The sequence below is a fragment of the Poecilia formosa genome, unplaced genomic scaffold (assembly GCF_000485575.1).
Source record: "Poecilia formosa unplaced genomic scaffold, Poecilia_formosa-5.1.2 Scaffold36, whole genome shotgun sequence".
NCBI classification, from domain to species: domain Eukaryota; kingdom Metazoa; phylum Chordata; class Actinopteri; order Cyprinodontiformes; family Poeciliidae; genus Poecilia; species Poecilia formosa.
This window is the reverse complement of record NW_006799975.1, coordinates 1,012,844-1,037,993: the sequence shown is the minus strand read 5'-3', so window position 1 is coordinate 1,037,993 and position 25,150 is coordinate 1,012,844. Positions and strand designations below refer to the sequence as shown.

Genomic DNA, 25,150 nt, shown 5'->3' with positions numbered 1-25,150 from the left:
ACCTTGTGGCCCGTCAGGCTTATAATACACTGAGGGAAACCCTGGCCACCAATATCTTTAATTCTCATTTGCATTAATTGGCTTGACCTATTAACATCTGTGATGTTTTAAGATGCATAGTTAAACGTTTGATTCCTGGTCTATCAGTAGTCTGCTGAAACTGTGAATTTCAAAACATTAGAATCTCTAAAAACTTAAAGATTTTTTTTTTCATTAACTTTAGACATTGCGTTTCTTGGTTGTTTTCTGTGTCATTATCGTCATCTATCCTAAATAAATCTTTAAAAAACTGCTCTCCCCTTAGTCAGACCTAATAAGGTAGATGCCTCCGACATCTTGGAAAGGTTGCCTGCTGTGCTCTGTGTAATCTGTTTGGCAGATGTAATGAATGGTTTAATGAGACATAAATCACTGAATACTAAACTGATTTTCACATTTTCTTTCCTGAAACTTTATGCATACAGTCATGTATATGGACACATGGTTCAGTATATTTCTGGTGGGGTTAACAGTAATGAAATATTCTAAAATGATGTACAAAAAGTATTTTGCAAACCACACAGTCACTCATATTTTTATATTTTTTAAGATTTTATCTATACATTTGTATATCTATGTATACATACAATCATACAAATATAGAAGGGATTAATTATTAAAACTTAATATGATTAGATTATTTATAATTATATGCACATGGGTAAACTATATAAATACACACAAATAATCAGTTATCTGTGATGACACAACCATATTTACATATTTATAGAGTTGCTCATAAAAGTTTTACATGAGCTAAAATCCCAGAAACAGGACTGCTTTGCAGAAGTTTTTTTTGGTAACACTTTATTTGACCGGGTGTACATAAAACTGACATAACACCTCTCATGAAGATGAAGGAGTCTTCATGAATGGCTATGACTGTTGTCATAAAGTGTCAATGGGTAAATAATGACACTTTTAATGCAAAGTTGCTCTAAAGGTTGCATTGAAAGTCCATTAAAAGGGTGAACTTTGCACTAAAGTGACATTGTTTGCAAAATCATGCAAAATTGGGGCTTTTAATGCAACTTTGCATTAAAAGTGTCATTATTTACCAATTGACACTTCATGACAACAGTCATAAACATTCATAAAGACTTCTTTATATTCATGACAGGTGTTATGTCAGTCTTGTGCACATCCCGTCAAATAAAATGTAACTGTTTTTTCTTGTACTGCCTTTCTGTAAATCAAGAGAAGTGACTTTGACAATGTGGTGCATTTTTATCTTAAAAAACAAAGTCATAACCATTGAGAACAAGGCAGAAAGAATGATGATTATCAGTGTCATCTTTAATACTACCGTCGGTATTAAAGATGCATTAATACATCGTTGTATTGAAAGATGTTAAGCTGACAAATTGCGTGGTTTTAGTAGCTCTTCCATTTCATGGCTATTAAGGTTTTTAATAAGCACCACAAAGACTGTTTTGGTTGCTCAAGCTTTATGGGACGGGTTTGTCTGCTCTCAGCGTGGATGTGCGCATTAATTCTACTGTAGATAAAGCATTTCATATTGTACAGTTTGATGCATTGTGTCACTGCAAACAAATACAATAAAAATAAACCCGTGGGCTGCGCAACTACGAGGCGAGCATGAAAGCTCCTCCACGGACAGTACCACTGGCTCACCAACGCACCGGCTAACCAGGAATTCAGACTTTATCAGCGCAGACACAAACTCAACATGTTGAGATTAAACGCACACGAGTAAAGCTTGCCTGCCCGCCAGGCTTATGATACACTGGGGGAAGCCCTGAGTGTCAAATTATGTCTAATCTTCTCCAGTCTCTTTGCGAACAATGTGTGCAATGGTTGACACCTTTGGAGGTTGCTGTGTTGAAGCTCTAGTATCTCAGCTCTCAGCAGCTTCACTGTGCCTTGTGATGGAACCATAGTTGTTCAGGGTTAGGAGGTGGTAACCCATCAAATGATGACACAGCCTTTCTGACCAGCTCACATGACACAGCAGTTTCCGTAGAATCTGCTACAAATCCTGCTGTAGAAACCAGAGCATTTTCCACCAGACCACCAAACTTATTTGGAAGATTGCCATGGTCGCACACAACATCTGAAATGGAGATTGTTACTCTTCAGCAATTCAAGCAGAGGACATCTAAAGGTGACAGGGACAAGGTGTCATGCTGGGCAGCCACATTGCCACTAGGGGAGCCACCACATCGAACCATCAGATGTCCTGGAACTGGCATGCAGATGGATTGTTATTCCAGCCACCTAGATTACAAAACAGGCACATCATACAGGAATTACTGATAAGACATAACATACATAGACATTCATTAAGTATATTTTCAAAGTTTATTGTAATTAAAACAATAAATAAACTGGTCAACATTAAGGTTACCTTTGTAATGTATGTGGATGTGGGAGGGGCAATTTTCCAGTATCCCGGAGGTACTTGTATGCCTTTGGACTGTGCAGATGGAGTGTGAGGGCAAACTCTCTGTGCTCCTTTGAGTACTCATGGCCCTGATTTTCTAAGAAGTCCAGCTGAAGATCTGAAATTTTAAGAGCAAAAATGAAAAACCTCTCCTTCAGATAAATATCTGAGGATGTTAAAAAACTGTAGTTATATTAAATAAATTAGAATACGTGTTCCAATGAAGCTCATTTGTTAGATAAAAAGTACCTTTTGAAAATAGATGACAACCTAAAAGCAGGTATAAGACATACTTTTCATTAAGGTTACATCTCTGCATTAAAAATGTTTTTTTATTGGTCTGATGTAATGTGTCTGATTTAAAATCTCATGTGTTCATTAACACAAATTAGCAGGAAATCATAATTAAGAGCAAGAAAGCCTTTCCAATCTATGTTTAGTTAATCTACATAAAGTGTTTCACTTAGTGTTAAAGTTCCTGAAATAAATGGACTCTTCAAAAATTTACTGAATGGGTCTTGAATATGAGTTTCAAAGAGCTAATTTCATCTTACCTGAGTATAATTCAAGCCTCTCTCTGAGCTTCTTATTAATTAGTTTCTTGTCACTCAAATCCCCCAACAGAGACTGAACTGTGGTCTTTGCCCTCTTTTCTCTGGCCATGGCGTTTTTCTTTTCCCTCTCTAGACTTTCCACTCTTGCCAAGGCTTCCTTCAGTTTAGCCGTAACAGCAGTAAGAGAAGCTGGCAAGGCATAGCCATGATCCTAATAGACAGAGAGATGAAGATTACACTATGTGATCTAACTGACTGTCTTCAGTTGTGAGTGTGTTTAATATGAGTGGCAACAAACCACTGCTGAGAGTGGTTTGAGAGTTTAATATGGCCATGACCATTATGACATCATGTTTAAAATATAAATACTCACATCATTAGGCTGAGGTTGTGGCTGTGAGGTACAAGTTTCTGTGGTATCCTGAGAGGCCACAGACAGGCAAGGCTCAACTTTTATGGAGGTTACTGTCATCCTGCTCTTTTCTGGCTAAAATAAAAAAGCATCATGATTATGAACTTTACAGTATATAGTAATCTGTACACATAAACAAATGGAGAAATGAGTATCTCACCCTGTCCTGTGAGTGATAATACAATCTGTACATTTGTACTAAGAGACTTAAGATGATACACCTACTCTTTGGAGGTCAGCAGGGAAGCTGAAGATTGATGGAATAGCACCATCTCTCAGTCGGACAATCTGACCAGTTCTGTCGAAATCCTCCCGTTTAAAATGCTCACTGCACAGCACGGATGAATTACTTGCAGTGAATCGCTCTCTCTGCAAAGACGCTTCCCACTTCTTCCTCATGTCTTTGTCTTTGGGAAACCTTCAAAACGAAAACAGGAGATTTGCGAGTGCCTACACAAAAACATTGTTCAAAGTAGGCTAGTCTTGTTTTTTTCATTATAATGTTCTCCCTGCTTTACTACTTTTTACTTTCAATTTCTTATAACTTTACTTCAATTAAACTCCTATTTTGATGTATATCTGTTAATAATGAACCAAAACTAATGAAAATGTGAGGAAGCTTGTTTGAAAACTGCTGTCAGATTTTCTGTTGTATGAATGGTGGACATGAGATATTGGTATCTTGCTGTCAGTTGGTTAATGGTGATATTGATTCAATTACATTTACCATTTACTTAGGTAACTTTTTTGATTATTATTGTAGGAGTATTTTTAGTATGGCGTAGTCTTGACTTTTACTTGACTAATTTCACTGTCACTACTCTTATTGAGTAAAATTTCTGGATTCTCTACCCACTGAATGAAAAACAAACATGTTTTAACCAGATAAAGACATACACCTGGAGTTTTTGTTAAAAGTTGCACATATTTCATATTGAATTACTGTCATTTTGGTCATTAAAATACCAAAATTTCCCCTTAACTTTATATTTTGGTCTGTCTGATGATGCTTAAATATTAAATGGTTGACAATTTGATGAGCTACTCAGTGCTTGAGAAGACTTTTTTTTTTTTTTTTTACCAAATAATTTCCCACGAGCGTGTATTACACTCCATGCGCGAAATTTTAAGTCCCACACACGAACAATTAAAAGTGACCAGCGCTACTCTGGTACAAAACTCAACACGCGCTCACGAGATGCAACTCTCTATGCTTTCAATCCATCTAACCTGGTCGCTTGTGGACCTGCGCGCTCATGTTAAATATTTGGTTAACTTTTGTTTTTCAAAACTTGAAATTATACCGTTTACGATACATCAGCGCTGAAAAGATAATGATGTACGCATCAAGATAATCTAAGCAAACAACACGAATATAAGACACTGAACACAGAGAGGAAATCCGTAACTTATACATTCATTATATAGTACAATATAAGTTTCATTGTGTAGCTCATGCAAAGAATGTCTGCATTCACATACCTCAATGGTTTTAAGTGTTTTGCTGTTGTTTTTTAACCAAACTTTAATTGTCCCATTATAACATTTCACCTCATTGTAAAAAGCAACAGTGTATTTGATACACTTAATGCGATATTGTACCAAAAATAGCAGGAGACTTATAAGGCACTTAGAATTTTTCTATGCATACGGTTTTCAATCGCCGCATGCTTCCACGTTTATCTTACTTGTGAAAAGTTATCCCCCGAGTCCTAACGTCAACAGTCCGTCGATTTGAGCAAAAATTAGCCGCACAATATTGAGGCATCTTGAGATGTTTATGATTTAGCCAAGTAGGTAGGACGACCGCTCCAAGATGGCCGTCGTATTTGGGAGGCAGGAAATACGACCTCCCTAGGAAGAGAAATATTGTTTTCTCTTCCTAGGCAGGCTCCGCCCACATGGAGTAGTTAAGGTGTTCCTTTTTTTTTTTCAAGTTTATCTGAGTAATAATAATAATTTAATACTTATGATTCAAATTGTGTCGTTCTTATAAGTGAAAGTTTTATAAATTTATTATTATTTCCCTTTTTTGTTTAGTTTGTTTTTACGCGGCAGGTCAAAGGCTACAAACAAAATGGCGGAACACCAAAGCGCTGCAGCTACAGCGCTGTGAGCGTCTATTTTGATGTTACAGAGTCTCTTTTCTGTATCAATGAAGTAACGGTTCCATGTCATTCGACCCCTCTTCGGAACTAACCGCTTCTCTTTATTATTTTATGTGGAAATACGTCTGCGGAGTTTTTACGAGAGTCTCCGGGTGAACCACACCACAGCGGCTTGCAGCTGCAGATCTGTTCGCTGTGTGATGAGAGTTTTCTCTGATGGTCTTCAGCAGCGCCAAGTGAAGAGCACCATCACGGATGCATGACTTATTCAAACTCTAATCAAAGATGAACAAGAAGAAGGATAAAGGATTTGAGAGTCCACGACCTTTTAAATTATAAGTATTCTGTTCTTCGTTACAAGAAATCAGAATGAAAGAAATTTGATTTCCAATTGTGTTCAGAATAGTCACTAATATTTACTAGGGTTTGTCACATTACTTACGTGTTAATATTATTTGGTTATTGCTTTTACGACCCATCAGGTGGTGTGCATCAACAACATCAATTTCCAAAGGAAGTCTGTCATTGTGAGTACTATTCTCAGTTGGGGATTTTTACATTCCAGGTCTTAAAGAGGACAAGAAAAGGGGCAGCATTCGTTTTATCCATTATCTATTTATAATAGAAGTCCTATGGATCTCTTTATCCATCCGTAGGATTTCCCCTCATACTTCAGTCCATTCGCTTTCTTACAGTCTGGTTTTTCAGGTTAATTAATTAAAACCTTCCCACTGAAGGAATATTATCCATAAATTCATACTTACGGTGGCTTAGTAGGTTCAACAAAATGCAAAAGTTTCAACACAACAGCAAAAGCCAGAAGAGGATTCATGCTAACATGAGAGTTATGACACACTAGCTGGCATAACTCCCACTTTAGCCTAGTGCACAACACAAAAACAAAAGACCACAGCACAACAACAAAAGGTCACAATGAAAGTTATGCTAAAAGAAAATATCCCTATGATGGCCTAGAAGGGTCAAGAAAATGCAAAAACCACAATGGAATTCATTCAACAAAGGTTTTGATAAACTTGCTTTCATAATTTCCGTTTTAGCATAACTATAACCCTTCTGGGCTACTGTTTTTTGGTAATTAGATAAATACTGATTGAAGTTGCAATATATATTTTTTTACAATGGTGAATTGGTTAAGAGGTCAGCAACACACATGATAATTATATTGTGCAAAGGAAAATTACTAGTTACATATTAAAATAGCACATCTTAATCCCTATTTTCAGTCTGAAATCCAGACGAAGCAACAAAAACAACTTTGAGTGTCTTCCTAAGCTTCAGTGATCATTTAAACATTACTTTCTAACCAGATAAACGAACCTCAAATCATTTGTATTTTTCTAGTGATAGCAGTGACTGACCTCTGCCTCCTCACTGTGCTGCAGGGCTATGTGGAGCTGACCATTTTCCCCACAGTGGTCAACCTGAACAGGATCAAGTTGAATAGTAAACAGTGCAGAATCTACAGGGTCAGGGTCAACGATCTGGAAGCCCCTTTCATTTACAACGACCCCACACTTGAAGTATGCCACAATGAGTCCAAACAGTAAGTAGAACCAGAGCTGTCACAGAAACAAACTAGTTTACGCTTTAGATCGTGGAGTTGATGAGTTCTGTGTGAGTGGATGCTATTGTTTCATCTTTTAGCCATTTTGTTTTTTTGTAATTTTGATTTCTTCCGGTCTTTATCATTTTGGCTTTCTGTGTAAGCTATTCCTGGTCTGAAATTATAAAGTAAAAGTATGGGAAATTTTTCCCCCAGATTTTATTCCATATCTTACTGCCTAAAAGTTGTCTTTGTCTGCTTTCCTTTCTTTATTTTCCTCTCAGGTTCCTTTCCTCTCTAGCTCTTCTTTGGGTCCTTTCTTCATTCCTTTGTTTTTTTGCGTTGTACAATCCTCTCATTATTTTGTTCTTTATTTGTTTTTTTTCCATCCTTATTAACTTTCTCCCTTACTTAAAGCCTACCGTTTGCAGAAATGCCTACTATGTTGAGGAATCCTGCAGATGTTTTATATCCAACTTCGGGGAAATGTTAATCTTCAACCACAGTTTTAAAGTTATTTCCCACAATTTTCTCATTGTCCATAAGAAAATGTGTCTGTGTAACATAGTTAAGCACAGTGGAGGGAGCTGTAGTAATGTGGGAGTTTGTTGCTGGGAAAAACACTGTTTTATTCCCAATTTCCGAAACTATATTTGTATTTTTGACCATGGGTGGGTTTAAGACTCTGCTACCATCTGTATAAAGTTGCTAAAGACAGTTTGTGTTCTACTGACATTCCTGCTGTTGTCCAGCAGCTTATCTGAGCTGGAAATGTTTGGACAGCTTTCTGAATTGAAATGCAACTTTAATGCTGGATAACAATGTTTTTCCTCTGTGTCTGCACAGACGGAACCTGAACTATTTCTCCAGTGCTTACACAGCGGCTGTAAGTGCTGTGGACCCTGACGCTGGGAATGGAGAACTGGTGATCAAAGTTCCCTCTGAGCTCTGGAAACAAGGAGACGGTGAGATACTGCCTTCATATTCTCATCACACTGTCAGAAAAAGGATTGAGATCGTTTTGATAATGACTCGTATCACATGTTTGTGTTTGGGTCCAGATCTGAAGGTGTTAAAGGTTTATATTGAGTTTTCATTGGACCAGCCCAAAGGGGGTCTACACTTTGTTGTTCCTGATGTGGAAGGCAGCATGGCAGAGAGGGGGGCCCACGTGTTCTCCTTTGGATACCAGAACTCCACAAGGTTGGACATTAGTGCAACATCCAGATTATCTGAAGCCACTTCATCGTAACCAGTATCATGTAAAATCGACTTTTTTGAGCTTCACATCATGTTTATAATGTTATTCACTCATCAAAAACATGCCTGGAGTGTTGCTTTGATTATTTCATGCATGTTTGAGTAATCCTTTAATTTCCTGTGGCAACCATTCAGCTTTGCAAAATGCCTGGGTGGACATAGGCCCCGCTTTTGAGGTGCTACTCCTCCTCAGAGCTTCAGTTTCCGAGATTCCACCTCACATAGCAGCCCTCCCCAGCCCCTCCTTATTCAGCTCCTTCAGACTAGCCAGCAGCAATTAGCAAACACTTGGTGGAACTACTCATCTGCTGGGTTCATTATATAAGCTACTTCTTGATAGAGTGTGGGTAAAATTGTTGTTAATGGGTTAATAGAAGAGGCATGATGAGTTCTAGAAGGTGGAGTTTTTGAAGAGATGGTGTCCCAATGTTAAGACATTAAACCTCAAAGTCAAATTTCTTTCAAGTCATATATGACATATAGCATTTTTATAACAACTGAAGGTACCATGGTTACTTCTGTGCAGTAAAATGGCAGTATGTGACTGGAAAATACATAATACTTCCCCTTTAATAGATTAATACATTATGAAATAAAACCTGGGAATTCTTCCATCTTTGCGGCCCCCTCTGAATCCCTTCTCTCCTCAGGTTCTGGTTCCCCTGTGTGGACTCCTACTCAGAGCTGTGTACATGGAAGCTGGAGTTCACTGTAGATGCGTCCATGGTGGCAGTGTCCTGTGGGGACCTGGTGGAGACCATCTACACCCATGACATGAGGAAGAAGACATTCCACTATGTCCTTCCCATCCCCACTGCGGCTCCGAACATCTCCCTGGCTGTGGGGCCCTTTGAAATCCTCGTGGACCCCTACATGCACGAGGTGCGTACTCTGTGATCTGTCTGGATGTCACTAAAAGATGTCCAGACATTCTGTTCTCAAATTAATAGAATAGGAAAAAAATGTTTTTCTTTTTTTTCTGTTGCTCATCATTGGGCTACACATCGCTGAAAAACCTTGTTAAACCCAGGAACTTCAGGGACTTTGCAACCCCCTGGTTATTGTCTCCTAACCTGAAGAACCTTCTCTGATTTTAAAAACTTAATCAAGTTTTATCTAGTTAAGTCACCTCTAAATCAGCTGTTTGATTCACCACACAGGGTGGAGTCGGTCAGTGACTGAAGCTGCTGAACCCAGGGGCTTTTTTAAAAAAATATATTGACTAAAAATATTGATGACTATTTAATTTTTTTTCTTTTACCTGCATTTCAATCTTCCCGTACCTTGTTTTATCTGAAAAAAAGCAAAATTAAATATTTTCTTGGAGTCATTCAAGTTCATTTCAGATCCATATTCTCCAGTAAAACTCATAACCATGTAAAGATAAAAAAGTGGTTCTGATACTAAGCAGCATTTGGTTTTTGCCTGTCTGTTTTATAGACATCTTTATACTGAAGTATTAGGACCATTGTAGATAAGAGACACAAATCTTCAAAGGAGTAATTTTCTGTCAAAGAAATTGACATTTTTAGGTTAATTCCATATATCTATAAGGAAAAACGCTGATATTCTCTGTGGAAAAGTTGTAAATTTGCACAAAGTAAAAAAAATCAATTTTCCATATTGCTGCCATAAATTTCCAATGTTAAAACTAGAATACTGTGTGACATTGTAAAGTCAGACATTTGCGAGGGGAAAAAAAAACAAACATTTAATTTCATGAGAAAAACTCAGAGGTTATCTAAGATTATAAAGTCAGACATTTGTGACAAAAAGTAGCAGACGTTTTCTAAAATTGAGATGGAAATGTGAGAGGTGCACTTGTGGATATTTTCCAGAGTGTCAGACATAGATCCTGTAATAGAGGAACAAAATGTCTGGGTCCAGACTGGCTGCAGCTTCCTGCTCACTATTTCAGGTGTGTATTCTGGATCTGGTTCGAGGCGTTCCTGGTGAGTCCGGACCCAGGTGATGTCTGATAAATGAACAGAACCCAGGTCTAGCACTGACACTTAAACTCAAATGCACATCTCTTAAATTTACCACTTGAACCTTAGAGGACCTCTGGCACATTTTATTAACAATATCTGAATTTATAATCTCTGAAATCGTATCTTTTTTTTCTTGCAAATGGATTATGATTAGGGAATATTCAAGTTTTTTCCTGTAAATATGTGAAATTAATCTAGATTAATTTAGATTTGAACGAGTCTTTATGTAACTTCTCCTAATGACCACTAGATGTCTCTAAACACAGTCTCTAAACACAGTTGTGGTATCTGAGACACAACTGTCTGGGTTCCAGTACCAAGCCCTCTGTCGTGCTCCTGTCCTCTGCAGGTGACCCATTTCTGCCTGCCTCAGCTGCTCCCTCTGCTCAAACACTCCATGTCCTACCTGCACGAGATTTTTGAGTTCTACGAGGAGATCCTGACGTGCCGCTACCCTTACTCCTGTTTTAAGACCGTGTTTGTGGACGAGGCTTATGTTCAAGTGTCGTCCTACGCATCGATGAGCATTTTCAGGTTTGCATGGAGACGGAGGTCTCGTCTGCAGATTGTTCCATGTCTTGTAGGTTGTTATTCAGGCAGTTTGCTTTGTGTTTCAGCACCAACCTGCTCCACAGCCCTATGATCATAGACCAGACCCCACAGACCCGACGATGTCTGGCCCAGGCCTTGGCCCAGCAGTTCTTCGGCTGCTTTATCTCCAGAATGTCCTGGTGAGGCGTAACTTGTTTCGTGATGAGAGGACAGAACCTCAGACTAAACAAGTGTTTGTATTTCACCTCTTTTCCCACCAAGTCCACCACCATGACTCAACACCAGACCGCCTCTCCAGTGTGGTCGTCTTAGGGTAGTTGCTCCTGAGTCTCTGGAGGTTTAAAGCGTGATGTAGTTGGACTCTGAGATAAACCTTCTACACCACATGTCTGCATAATGGAAAAGAACTGTCAGCATTTCTTGGAGGAGTCTTGCAGTAACATGTAAACAATCCTCAGAAGAGGCTGACCTTCTTTTTCAACTCTGCTACCATTTAGAACTCAATGCATTTAATGGCTGCTGATAAGAGATTTGCAACTATACTCAACTTTTTATGTTTTTTTTTTTTTGTCAGTGTGAGAAATCAGAATCTGTCCCAACTATGTACCAGATTGGTTGCTGTAAGAAGCTGTTTTATTCACAGACACTGAGCACACCAAATGTTATGGGGAAAGGATGCCTAATAACAGGGACTGACACTTCAGACCACTCCAAAAGCATAAAGCAGACTACAGCTCAGGGAATTCTGGGTAAATAGAACCAATACAAACTCATGAGTCCAGCAGTAGCGAGAGAAATGGCTCATGGTTTTTTGCCAAAAACAAGAGAAAAATCCTAAAAAAAATCTGATGCCACTAAAGTTTTTTTACATTTCTTGAAGAAGGAAGTTGTGTTGTTTCCTTCAATTGTTCTCGGTGCAGCGCCCCCACAGGCGGGGAGGAGAACAGGTTGCTGAAAAGTTTGGTTGGTTTGACACAATACAGTGTGAAAGAGAACAGCAGCAACTGCAAATGGAACAAATACTGCCACTTTGTTCCCCAACTGAACAGAGTCTACTGGACTGTAGACTCTAGGTGTAAAAATACCCTAACAAATAGAATATCACTCCATATATTGTGCTGTGCTGTCTTTGCCTCCTCAATCATTTTCTCCTCTCCATCCCTCATTTTGTCTGACCTTGAAACAAACATCACATGTGGTGGGGCCTTCCCTCTATGTGGTGTTTAATGTTCAGCAGGCTGGTGTCATGACTTTTAACAGAGCGTGGCACTGCTGTTAGCAATTTCTAAGAGTAGGGGCTCACTGAGGCCCATAACTGAAAACAGGCCAGACTCATTATCCTGTCAGACGCAAAGAAAAGCAAAAAGGCTCTTTACCACACCCATCTGGGTTAACTGACAAATGGAGGGGATCTTTGTTAGCTTGAAGGTCTCCACAGGCATCTGTGTGTCCAGGAACACAAGCTGCTTGATCCTCGCTGACACACACACATGCGCTCCTCTCATGCTGTTTTTAGCTCTGTTGTACCATTATATTCCTCTTAGAGACATACAATTTTCACTAAAGCTTCATAGAGAACAGCTGGTTTGTAAACAGTCTACTCAAAAAAATGAAGCTGATGACTTTTGTTTCTTTGGGGTTTCTGAGAGAAAAATGATCCATCATTGTGAATGATTCAGCAGAGCTGACGTACTTGAAGAGTACATCAGCATATTCACGAGATTCTGAAGCACATACTGATGTATGTAAAGAGTCCTGGCAGGCTCTAATCATGGAATGGATGGATGAATGAATGAATGGATGATCAGAATAATAGCAAGGTCTTTGAAAATGGGAGAAAAAAGTGAAAGTTTATGTTCATACACAAATTCATTGGGAACACTATAAATTCTTTTTTCTCACTATTCAAAGGTGAGGAAAAAAAATAACATTCCACTGTTCAATATATTGCAGCATCAGCATAAAAAAATATTCAATACTAACTGTATAAACTGAAATATGTCTATAGATGTGTTTTTGCTGGTAACTGAACTAATGTTTCTGAGAACTGTGGATCCTCCTGAAGTCTAGCACCACCAGTCTCTTCCCATCGCACCAGTGGAGACTAGACTGCAGTTTTAAACAGTGAGATGAGACTAATAAGGCAATTATTCACAGGTTGTTTCCTAGTTGTTATGGTTTAAAAGCCACAGACTGCAACTTCCAGCTGTTCGAAAATGTGTAGGTAGAGTTGATTTTTAAGAGAACTGTGTTGATTCCTTCCACCTGAAAGGAAGAGGGGAAAAAATAAACTTTGACCTGGATTACAAATGGCTATATAAATACACCTTTAATGACACATTTATAATGCTTACAGTCTGAAACTGAATTATTATCACTTCTATCTCAGAGGAAGTTTGCAGTAAACCACAGATCTTGTTTCCACTGAGCGGTACGGCATGGTCCGATGTGGTTCAGTACACTGTAGCCCCTTCTGCACAGGTGTGGCCTTAACTGGTTCTTCCCCTGTCAGCCCCGGCCAGATTCGTCTCCATTTGCAGATCCTGTGCAGTTCCTTCCCGTTTTAGGAATTATAGGAACAAGCTGGGTATTGTGTGCAAGTAATTCGATTGGCAGCAGACTAGTGGTGCACCGATTTATCGGCCAGCCAGTTTCCTAAATATTGGGAGATTGATAATTGGTCTATGTTTAAATATGAAGCCGATCTTAGCCATTGATCTTATCTGCCTCAACAAAGGTTGAAAAATCAACCACTGTCCAGTTCTACTCTCTCCTGAGAAAGGTTTGACTGTTAGCCTAGTCCACCAGGTCATGTCGGCACATTTACAGTTAACAATAGTCACCCAATCTTTGCCAAACTCTGCTATATTTAGTGACATTTCAGTAAAAAGAAATTGGTATCTTCCAAAATTTTAATCGGCAGGTCAGGCTTTTTACAGATTGGTAATCAGCAATCAGCCAGAAAACTGCTATAGGTTCACCCCTACAGCAGACTGCATTTGTTGATTGGCCAGTGGAATCACGCCACTGGATGAGTAAAGGCAACACTTGCAGAAAAGGTCATACAGCGTTACATCAACTGGACGGGGCGACCAGCAATGAACAGATAAACTGAGAGATTTAGCAGAAACTGGCCGCCCAAGGGAACGGCCAAAATGACATCATCATGGCATCGACCACAGCTCCTGCATGCTCACAGCCCGCCCACGTTCCCACCCATATTCTCGCCCACATAGTGGGGAATACACTGCCAATAGAGAGACATCCATCTTGGCTAGAACTGAACCAGAAATTAACTGGCTAGAATTAGACTTGACAATAGCATTGTTGTTTTGAGCACAACTGTGGAACTGTTGACTATTATCCTCTTAGAGAACTGTTTTGTTTGTGCTTTGTGTGTCTGCAGCAGAGTTAGTTTTCCAGTAATAATGACCTCCTAAAGAGAAACTTTAGAAAAAATTATTTATTTCTCAGCTATTTTTTCCAAATCTAAGGCTGAAAATCTGATTCTGTGAAGCTGAAAAAAATGAAAACATGACCCAGTAGTTATACCCTCATTCAAGGAGGATAAATCTCTTTTTTTGTATTTACTCATAGTAAATGCACAGATAAAATCAGCTCCGCTAATAAAAGGCAGCCAAGGTTTAAGCACAGCATGAAACGGTGAAACCACCAAGGTTGAATCAACCTATTGTGCCTCCTTTTAACAGGCTAATAAATCCATGATGATAAAATTATGTGAGCAGTGTGTGTGTTGTGTCAAGGACTGCCACAAAAATACCCAAAGGGCAAAACCATCTTACAGAAATGATGAGGCAGCTCAAGTGTGGCCTTCATTGATTCTGAGGAGTTTCCTGGGATGGGGAAGCTAAGCTGTGTGGGCTGAAAGGAGATGGAAATGACAAACGAAGTGTTTTGGAAGCTTCACATCATCGCATTAAAGCACATGACCTCATAGACGGTACTGGATTATCAATGTGAGGTCACTTAGTGTCTATTAAGTCATAAAGGAAGCTGATTCACTTCCAACAAATGAGAAAATGTGTTCCAGTCACAGTCATAGGACTGTCTACAGTCAGTGGACCTCAGTGGATCCACTGACTGTGTGGTCATATGATGATTTAGGATCAATGTTGTTCCTGTTGGTCCTTAGGAGGAATAAGTTGCATATTCAATTCATCCAGATTCAAATTAGGGCTACAGGTAACTAAAAAGTATTATAGTTATTAATTATTCTGACGGTTAATCATATTTTTAAAAATGACACAGTCTACATATTTTTCATTTAGCTACTTAATGAACTCCACTACTTCATATTTGAACTACATTCAAATATGAAAATGGATGATTCAATGGGTTTATTCAGATAAGAAGATTGACATTTTTTTTGCCTAACATAGCAAAAACAACCTGGTGAAGCTAAAACTAGGCCACTTGAGGAGTTTTGGCTAACACCTATTTACTGATACCGATGTTTTTATTGCAAAACATATATTAGTGCAAAACCTATATGTATTTTGTACAGTTTTGACTTGGTTACTATTCTGAATAGGTTAGGTTTTATTTTCAGCAAATGCCATTTTGTGGAGTCTGTATACTCCAGGTAATGATTAATTGATTACTGTATTAATTGATGATTATTTCTATAATGGATTAATAACAGTTAAGCCGATTAATCATTTCAGTTCTAGTTCTTCATGTTCATTGTTCACATTGACTTTCATAGTTACACATTCTGAACTCAATTCACAACTTCAAGAACTATTTCTCTCTTCATTTCTAATTATGCCTGACAAAAAGTTTGAACTTCATATCAAAGGCTTTGGTGGCCTTTTTAATATAACTGACCATAATTCATAAGGAAAATATGGAGAAACTGAAGCACAGTGATTACTTTCTGAGTGCATTCCAATGCTTTTGTCATTGAAAAGCAAAAAATGATTAAAAGTTTAAAAGAAAATGGTCCCAATTTGAATATAAATGTAATCTTAGTCACTTTTAACCTTATTTTCGTCATCCCATCAAGGCAGATAAGTTTTGACTTTTTTGAACTGTCAAAAACACAGACTACTGCTGTATAACTGTACGCATATGTTGCCTTGGAAAAGAGCCAGGCATTAGCAATCACTGCACTTTCGCTGATAATTCTACACAAAAAAAAATTAAATACCTTATTATTTTGGACATAAGGGAATTAAAACACTACAATCACCCTCTTTGATAAAAAATTCTTCAATCGTGTAAATCACAGACTACAAACAAGACAGACTACATTTGCGTTAATAGGACTGTAGCTTCCTGAACGCTGGTCTGAGAGAAGACTGTAGTATTAAATACAAAGCAAAGCTGAATGTAACTATCCAGACTTTACTCCAGAAAAACAAATATATACCATTTTTTTTAACAAGTTCAGGATGACCTATCCCTGCTTCTAAAAACCAGCGTCATTCAAGGAAAAACTCCACTAATTAGTGCATATCTGTTACAATTTCCCAGATGGTTTGATTGAAATACACATTGAAAACATTCAGCTGTTAGAAAGAAGCCATGTGACATTTTGGAAAGGCATGTTTTGTCTCTTATAACCGATGTTCTCCTGCAGGGCTGATGAGTGGGTGTTGAAGGGCATCTCTGGCTACATTTATGGCCTCTACCTGAAGAAGACCTTTGGAGTCAATGAATACCGTCACTGGATTAAAGAGGTAGCTGTGTTGCTTTCAACTGTTCCTACTGAATTGCATTAAGAGCCACAGAATCATAGGGAAAAAAAGATAAAATCTCCCTCTGATGTAAAAGCTTATAACCAGTGGGAGCTCCAGTAACCCACTGGTTTTCTATATGAATTTAAGGGAATCATTTCAGACCGTTTTTCTTGTTTAAATTTATGTGCTTTTGTCTCGTCTTTCCAGTGGACATTTTTCCATCAGTTGTTTGAGTAGAAAAGGCTGCTCAAGTTCAACCAAAGTCTTGCTGCCATAATCAGCTCAAAGAGAAGAAACATATTCAGCCTTTTTTTCTTTTTTTTTTCCTTAAAAAGTTAACAGAGGCCCGCAGAGTCTGAGAAAAACTCAAAACAGATGAGATTTGACTTGGACTTGAAGTTTTATGGCATTTCAGAGTGTAAAAAATAAACACTGGTGTAAATAATGTTGGACTTTTGAACTTTCGGGATCACTTTAGCTTTTGCTGTAGATTGCATGTGGAAATCATAGCAAACAGTCCTTTGACATATTCTAAACAAATATTAAGCCCTTGTTAAATTCAGCTCTTTCTACCAAACTTGAAGGCATTTAATAACGTAGATCTTTGACAAAAATGTAATTGTGATAAATACATTTTTCAAAATGTCCTTTTCTGTGTTTGTCAGGAGCTGGACCAGATTGTGGAGTATGAATTGAAGATGGGGGGTGTTCTGTTGCACCCCACCTTCAGTGGAGGCAAAGAAAAGGACAAGTAGGGACTTAATTTGTTTAAAGCTCGTTTGTTTCAACTGTTGCTGAACGTTTCCACCTAGCATGTTTAGTGTTTAATTTATGAATTTTAAATGTGGGGATCTAAAAGTCTGATTGTTTATGGAGATCATGCTTTGTGATTCAGGGCAGCCAGAGTGCAGCTGTGGTCTGAGGATGCAGATCTCTGCCCACTGCAACAGTAGAGTCCACAGTGTGATTAAAACTGTGAAATCAGACAAATACAGAACTAACCTGACATGTTACAAAGCGGTTATGGTCTAAATATTTACACTCCAGCTCCAACTGAGTGGAATATTTAGTATTTAGAAAAAAATGTGACTTTTATTTAGACTTTCTCCTGAAAACCACACAAAGAAAGGCCACATCAAAGCGCACGCAGGGTCAGTGTGACCGTCCCCCTCCCCAGACTGTGCACAGCATAAAAAGAGCTTGCAGGCTCAACTGATTCCGTCTCTTAAGAGCACAGATGGGTTAAAAAATTCAGCGATAAATGTTTCCTTAATTTAGGAAGTTACTGTTCCTAAATTATTGTTATAATTTCTAATTTACATGTAAAACAAAATGACTTATTTTAAACTGAATATTAAAACCTGAAAAACTGAGATGTTTGGTTTGAGACAGTGAAAGATTTTCTTTAACATTTCTAGGACAACATTTTACATTCCAAGCTTACAAAGTTAAACATGTTGATTGTTGATTAATCATAATGCTGATTATCATTCAGTTCTTTAATTGAATGACAGCACATACTCAATTAGTATGTTTTTTGTAAGTTTTATACTAAAACATATCAAGTTATATGTCACTACCGCCACCCATCACAATAGATATTGGGATATGAATCTTGTGCTATATCACACATCCTTAGTGAACCCTAGGTAAAACTAATCTGTGTGAATAAGGCTTCACTCTGTAAACCACTGTGATGTTCAGAAAACAAACCCAGTACCTGTAGGAAACCACCCGTAGCATCCTAGCTGACCCAGCTTCTCCGTTTTCAGCCCCACTCCCCATCTTCACTTCTCCATCAAGCACCCCCACACCCTGTCGTGGGAGTACTTCAAGATGTTCCAGTGTAAGGCTCACCTGGTTATGAGGCTGATTGAAAACAGAATCAGCATGGAGTTCATGCTACAGGTATGACACTGCCAACACATCACACTCCAGGCTTGTATTTTCCCCTTTTAAGCCGGAGTTGTTCTCCTGTAGGTGTTTAACAAACTCCTGAGCCTGGCCAGCACAGCTTCGTCTCAGAAGTACCAGAGCCACATGTGGAGCCAGATGCTTCTGTCGACGCACGCCTTCCTCAAATCCATCTCCAACGTCTCTGGCAAAGACATCGGGCCTCTGATCAAGCAGTGGGTGTATCCTTCCTCCTGCTGGGAGTCAACCTCATCCGTTTGTCACAACAAAGAAAAATATCAAGATATGTTGCTGCTGATAAACAAAGCTTCTTTGTTAAATGCAAAGCAAACATGCTCTTGTTGCATCACCTCTCAAATTACAACCAAGTGATTTTTTTTTTCCATGTTAGAAAAAGTTTCCCAGATTTTTGGAGTTAGTGGCTGTGCACACGTCGAGCCTTAACTCTTCATGTGCAGAGATCAGAGCGGGGTTGTGAAATTCTTTGGCAGCTTTGCTTTCAACAGGAAGAGGAATGTGCTGGAGCTGGAGATCCGCCAGGACTACACATCCTCTGGAACTCAGAAATATGTGGTGAGCAACACAACCGCTCAGCCTGCAGAACACAAACCATTATGCTCACATTAACAGTGACCCGGTGGCTTCTTTTATGGGTTTACATCAGTGAAATTGACTTGGTTTCTCTAAAGAGATTGAAGCCTGAATCAGGCCCATATGTCATTCGTTGTGTGTTTGTCTGCAGGGACCCATCAAGGTGACGGTCCAGGAGCTGGACGGCTCGTTCAACCACACACTGCAGATAGAGGAGAACAGTCTGAAACATGACATCCCCTGCCATTCAAAGAGCAGACGGTGAGCTACACTAAAATGCACGAATCAGATTTACAAAACTCAGAATCAGAATTGCAAAATGACAAAATTTAATCAGAATTATGAAAATAAATTTGCTTAATGAAATGGAAACATCACATTTATCTTTTGAACAAACTTATTCACTTATGATTTTAACTGAATTTTTTACTTTACATAAACATTGTGATTTCAAAATTGTGTTTAGCAGAATATCAACAAAGTTTTGCAGACATTAGTAATGGAAACTTAGCTATTGTCTTTCTTTTTTGCTGTTTCAGCATTTAAATCAGTAAAGATCAGCATTAGCTTAAAGGCAAATACGTTACTTATAATCCTGCCAAATGTGGACAAATTTAAATGTTTTTTGTTTCTTGTTTTGTGGCAAAAATGTAGGTTTCTATTTCTTTTTGGGAAATGTGTTGCTTTTTGATGGTATAAACCTTTTTTTGGTGACATTTCCAGAAATAAGAAGAAGAAGATTCCTCTGATGAATGGAGAGGAAGTTGATATGGATCTGTCGGCAATGGAGTGAGAGCTTCAGCTCTTTTAAAATAATTTCCTGTTAGAAGCATTGGCCTGGTTGTGTATTTTCACCTCTCCATGGACTCCTCCGCAGCGCCGACTCTCCGCTGCTGTGGATCCGAATAGATCCAGACATGTCCATCCTGAGGAAAGTGGAGTTTGAGCAGGCCGACTTCATGTGGCAGTATCAGCTGCGCTACGAGAGGGATGTGGTAGCACAGGTAGGCTGGGAATTGATCAGGCTCGTCTCCTAGCAACAGGCGTCTGTCTCTGGATGTCTGCTTGGACAAATAAGTTCTTCAAAACAATGAACGCTGATTTTGTTGACAGGAGGTTTTTATAATAAAATTTTATACTTGTAAAGTTGGAGAAACGTAAAGTCTTCTGTAAATTTAGGACACGACTCCAGGCTTCTTTCTGAAGGCCTCAGATAGATTTCTGGAATTCATTCTGAGTTTCCCTTTTTAAAAAAGACAAACCTTCTTCAGAGGGCGGAGTAATAGTGTTAAAATCATGTACCTGATGTGATACATGTGATAAAGTATTCCTCACTAGAAAGTAGGCCTGTCATGATTACAAATTTTACTGGATAATAAATTGTTCCAGAAGTTATTGCGATAAACGATAATAATGTTGTTTTGAAACCTTTTCCAAGTAGTAGAAAATGGCGTATTAATACAAGAACACATTCTTAAAGATTGATAAACATAGAAAAATGAATATGCAAGCCAACAAAAATAGCAAAAAAAAAAAAAAAGAATTATGAAACCTCTGTAAACTAAATTGTCCTTGAAAAAAGTCTAGTTTAGACCAAAGCACCAAACATCCTGTTTTTGGTAGAAAGAGACAAAAGAGAAAAACAATAAATCATCAAATTTGAAATTATTGAGTTTGTTTGAATTTCTCATGTGATTAATAGGTCTATTGCTTATTGCAACAGGCCTGTTACAAAGTGCATTTCTTGTGTTCCATATTACAAACATTTTAAAAGTTTTTTTTTCTCTGCTTACAATTGAGCTGCTATTCCTTGAAGTAATCTCAAATTTCAAGGGACAGAAAAATGAATTTCTGGTTAATCCTGCTAGGAATCTGTCCACTAGAAAAGGCTGACGATGTGTTGCTTGTAATGGTCATGTCCTGCAGAAGCATGTCTTGGTTTTATCCAGAGGAAGAAAAGTTTCTGTTGATGGTGACCAGCAGCTGGGATTCTCCACATATCCAACCAAGTGTATGGCGCTCCGTAGTCTAATTACATCCACATAGGTTCCCATAGCGACCCGGGTACCACGCATTTCCCTCTATTAAACATAAATCAGATTCTCTGCTGGTAACTACCTAATTACAGGATTATACTGAATGATTTAAATGATTCTATTTCCTGCAGAATTCTGTCAAACATACAGTCTGCCGATAAGCTCTCGTCTTTGTTCCTCAAATGAAAAGCTTTCATTTAGATGGCTACCTCCTCTTCTTTGTTTTGCAGGAGGAAGCCATCACAGCACTCGAAAAATTCCCAACTCCTGCCTCCAGATTGGCTCTGACTGACATCCTGGAGCAAGAGCAATGTTTCTACAAAGTCCGCATGCAGGCCTGCTTCTGCTTAGCCAAGGTTGGTCTCTCTTCACTTACATCATGATCAGGACAACTGGAAGATTGTTGTTTTGCTGTTTTCATGTGGAATTGCTCACAGTAAAGCCTAGAGAATGGCTCCCAAATAAACAGCAGGCTTGTTAAAGCAGCAAGGTCTGCTTACCCTGGTCACATCAGTTCTAGTTATCACATCAGTTCACTGAGACGAGCGCATTTCTTCTTCACCAGCCTGGGTGAGACAGGCGAGTAACCTTTGCAGGATGACGCACAATGTTCTAAAATTCTAAACTGCAACCCAAGAAAGCGAGAAATAAAAGAACGTAAAATGAAAATGAAAATTAAAAATCTGAAACAAATCATTCCAACTAATCAATCAATCAATGTTCCTCTTTTTTTTCTTTTAAGAAAAGCTTCCATCATTTAACACATTTTTAATGTAATCAAGTCATTTTTTATGTTGATTCTATGAACTCAGGGTTTTGTCCAAATGAGACAGCAGAAAGTTGGTCCATTTGAAAGCGTTGTGGTGTGTACGGGGGTTGATAAATCTGTCCCAATTTCCTTACATGTGAAACTAGGGCTGGGCGCTATGGCTTTAGAAAAAATTAATTGTACCAAATTCAATTTTAATCTTTTTTTTTTTTATTCACTTTTTTTTCTTAAAAAGAAATGGCAAATAACAGAAAATATTTTCAAAAAGTGGCTTTTATTTCAATCATTCCTTCTGCGACCTATGGAACACACTTGTTAAATCAAGATGGCGGACCTTGGTTGGACTGACATCATCAGAATGTCATAGTGACATCATCAAGTATGAAGACCCCAGGAGTGTACTGGTGGAAAAGATTCAGATTTGCCTTGAATTACATTTTCATAAACAAGTTGATAAATTGTTAAAATGGATTTGTCACCCAGCCCTACGTGACGCTGATCTGATCTACTGTCAGAAAGCTCTGAACATCAGCCACTGTCCCGTTTTCTCTGCCATGAGAGAGGCTGACTGGCAGCGCCGCCCACCAGGTCATGTCTGCACGTAGTTGACGACTTTGTTGCTCTGTTTCGCAACTTCTCAAACAAAAAGATATTAGTACATGGAAAAATTTGAATCGGTGCAGGCCTAGCTAATACCAATGAAGACTGACACTGTAGTGTTTTCCTGTGTGTTCAGATATATTCCTAAACACGGATAAATTTCTTTGCCATTTCCAACATGCATCCTGTCGTTTTTCTTTTTTTAATATGTGGCCTTTTGGTTAATCATTTATTCCTCTCCACATTTTTCTTCTCAACGGAAAGTGATCCAAGCCAATCAGAGGTTCTGCCAAGTTCATCAGAGAATTAACATGTGCCATACTTCACTGTGTGGTGAGCCTGGCTGACTCCTGGTGGATGCAGAAATGAGAGAATGCTGAAAAACGAGAACAAAGAGGTTCAGTTTGTAGCTTCAGAGACTGACTGGACTCACACACACTTTTTACACATTCTAACTTTTAAATGTCTTGGTAAAGGCCATTTCTTAAAGTGAATGTTTGGTTCCAGTAATATTGTGAAAGAGGTTACAGTAGAAAACCCAGAAGGGCCACCAATCAGTTTAACTCTTGCTGCTCTGAATAATCCCATCATGTGGCCGCAGGAAATTCTCCTTTCTCTGGATTTGGGCTTGGATTTCCATCCTACAGGTTCCACCTGAACCAATATTTTCACAACACAATAAACTAACTGAGCGGAGGTTCAAATAGACATCTCACTAAACCCCGACAGACTGCGTCGTAATGCTTTTACGACACACACACGGGCTCGACCAGCAAGCTCAACACACTCTGTAATGTACATAAACACGTTTGCACTGTAACGTTGACCCAGGCTCACCACAAAGTGAAGTCTGATGCACTGTCATGAACTTGGCTGCTCTTTGATGGGCCTGGATCATGTTGAGTTGTGAGTAATGGTCAGAAAATGTGGAGATGAATAAGCAATTAGCCAATCGCTGACATGTGGAGAAGAAAAAGGCCAGGCGTGATCGGCCGTGTTGGTGAATATAACAGAAATCAAACCGCTGCTGCCTCACTTTATTTTTCCAACTAAAAACAACATCCCGTGTCAGTGACCCCGGCCCATATTAGCACATTTACATAAATTCCCTAATATCCTGTTGAAGCAACCGCTGGGCTGCAAACCTCACGAGCTGTTTCATTTGTGGGCCAGTTCTCACCACAGGAACCAGAACGCACAAAAAGCCCATTGTTGCAAGAGTCCCAACGTTTTTCACTTTTGGTTTCTGTGGCACACAAAGCAAAGTGTTTTCTGATTTCAGCTTTCATCCATCCTGTCTCAAGTTTGTGTCTGCAAGAACCTTGTTTCCAGTTCCTGTTTAGGTTTAATGCAGCAGCTGACCTGAACTCCTACTGACTGAGCTGACTGGTCTCACTCTAACCGAGCAGATTGCCAACTCCATGATGAGCACCTGGCAGGGTCCACCCGCCATGAAGTCGCTCTTCACCAGAATGTTCTGCTGCAAGAGCTGCCCCAACATCGTCAGGACCAACAACTTCATCAACTTCCAGAGCTACTTCCTACAGAAGGTACAAACTAAACTACCTGTTTAGTTTGATTGTTGCAATAATCGTCAACTAATTTAGTAATCAATTAATGGCTAACTGGAGTATACAGATTCCAAAAAGGGAATTTGCTGAAACAACAACAGATTCAGAGCAGTAATTCAGCCAAAACTGTATAAAATGTATAGAGAAAATCCCTTTGTGTGTAAATATGTTTTATGAGCTTCATCTTGTTCATATTTTAATAAAGAAGTCCCTTATTAAACATCTTTTGATATCTAGCATACAAGCCACATGTTGATGTTAGAAGTATTTGTAGCTCACTAAAGGATTGCTATTGTTGCATCTTAAACAATAGCATAACAAAAAATAAACAATCAATAAATTGTTTATTTTCTTATTTTAAAAATAACTAAATTATTAGTTTATTTGCATTGTCTTATATCTTTCTAATATTGTGTGTAAGTTTAACTGGTTAAATGAAAAATCTGCAGAGTGTGGCAGTTTTTTAAAAACTGATTAATCATCAGAAGAATTGTTAAAATAATGGTTAACTCTGAACTAAACAGTGTTTGGTTTCTTCATGTTAGCCTTACATTATTCCACTGAGCCTGATTATCAGTATCTGATTGATTTATGTTTCTCTATTTACTTCAAACACTTCTAACATGCTTTGTATCTTGCGTCATTCATGTCAGACAATGCCAGTTGCCATGGCGCTACTCAGAGATGTGCAGAACCTTTGTCCCAAAGATGTCCTCAACTTCATACTCGACCTCATCAAGTACAACGACAACCGGAAAAACAAAGTAAACACTTTGCAAATACAAATGCATGCTATGCTAGCCAGAAGCTAATTTGTGGAAAACATATGTAAACATTTTCCTTCATTTTATATTTAGACATAAAACACACAGACATTTGTGATTGTAAAATTTGAAGTGCCAGCAGTTGCATAATTTTGCAATTTTCTGGTCATTATCCAGTTTTTAAGTTAACAGATAAGATGACGTTCATATAGCAGAAGTTTCAGGCATATAGTTCTAGAACGGAGGTTTTGCAGCAGGATCTCTATGTTAAACACGTCCTACACTGACCTGATTATTCAAAGCAATGCTTGAGCCGTTG

The 25,150-nt window shown here is 38.6% G+C and overlaps 2 protein-coding genes across 2 annotated transcripts in view; one reads left to right on the top strand and one right to left on the bottom strand.

The window, feature by feature from the left end:
* Positions 1 to 1,249: 1,249 nt before the first annotated feature.
* LOC103136950 (THAP domain-containing protein 6-like) lies at positions 1,250 to 5,259 on the bottom strand. The gene is made up of 6 exons (XM_007550426.2): positions 5,098 to 5,259; positions 3,635 to 3,827; positions 3,371 to 3,484; positions 2,998 to 3,208; positions 2,408 to 2,561; positions 1,250 to 2,277 (listed from the first exon to the last, which is right to left on the bottom strand). The coding sequence occupies exons 1-6, from the start codon at positions 5,175 to 5,177 to the stop codon at positions 2,265 to 2,267; spliced, it is 765 nt and encodes a 254-aa protein (XP_007550488.1). The 5' UTR covers positions 5,178 to 5,259; the 3' UTR covers positions 1,250 to 2,264.
* A 205-nt stretch (positions 5,260 to 5,464) lies between these two features.
* The window catches only part of taf2 (TAF2 RNA polymerase II, TATA box binding protein (TBP)-associated factor), a 31,161-nt gene continuing 11,475 nt past the window's right edge, over positions 5,465 to 25,150 (top strand). Inside the window, exons 1-19 of the mRNA XM_007550424.2 lie at positions 5,465 to 5,852; positions 5,990 to 6,044; positions 6,921 to 7,081; positions 7,928 to 8,046; positions 8,143 to 8,284; positions 8,992 to 9,223; positions 10,682 to 10,866; positions 10,950 to 11,063; positions 16,487 to 16,586; positions 17,252 to 17,337; positions 18,359 to 18,494; positions 18,567 to 18,721; positions 18,959 to 19,073; positions 19,243 to 19,352; positions 19,815 to 19,880; positions 19,969 to 20,095; positions 21,358 to 21,483; positions 23,906 to 24,046; positions 24,721 to 24,831. Of these exons, the coding sequence (XP_007550486.1) occupies positions 5,803 to 5,852; positions 5,990 to 6,044; positions 6,921 to 7,081; positions 7,928 to 8,046; positions 8,143 to 8,284; positions 8,992 to 9,223; positions 10,682 to 10,866; positions 10,950 to 11,063; positions 16,487 to 16,586; positions 17,252 to 17,337; positions 18,359 to 18,494; positions 18,567 to 18,721; positions 18,959 to 19,073; positions 19,243 to 19,352; positions 19,815 to 19,880; positions 19,969 to 20,095; positions 21,358 to 21,483; positions 23,906 to 24,046; positions 24,721 to 24,831 (2,331 nt within the window). The 5' untranslated portion in view covers positions 5,465 to 5,802. The remainder of the gene's footprint in view (positions 5,853 to 5,989; positions 6,045 to 6,920; positions 7,082 to 7,927; positions 8,047 to 8,142; positions 8,285 to 8,991; positions 9,224 to 10,681; positions 10,867 to 10,949; positions 11,064 to 16,486; positions 16,587 to 17,251; positions 17,338 to 18,358; positions 18,495 to 18,566; positions 18,722 to 18,958; positions 19,074 to 19,242; positions 19,353 to 19,814; positions 19,881 to 19,968; positions 20,096 to 21,357; positions 21,484 to 23,905; positions 24,047 to 24,720; positions 24,832 to 25,150) is intronic.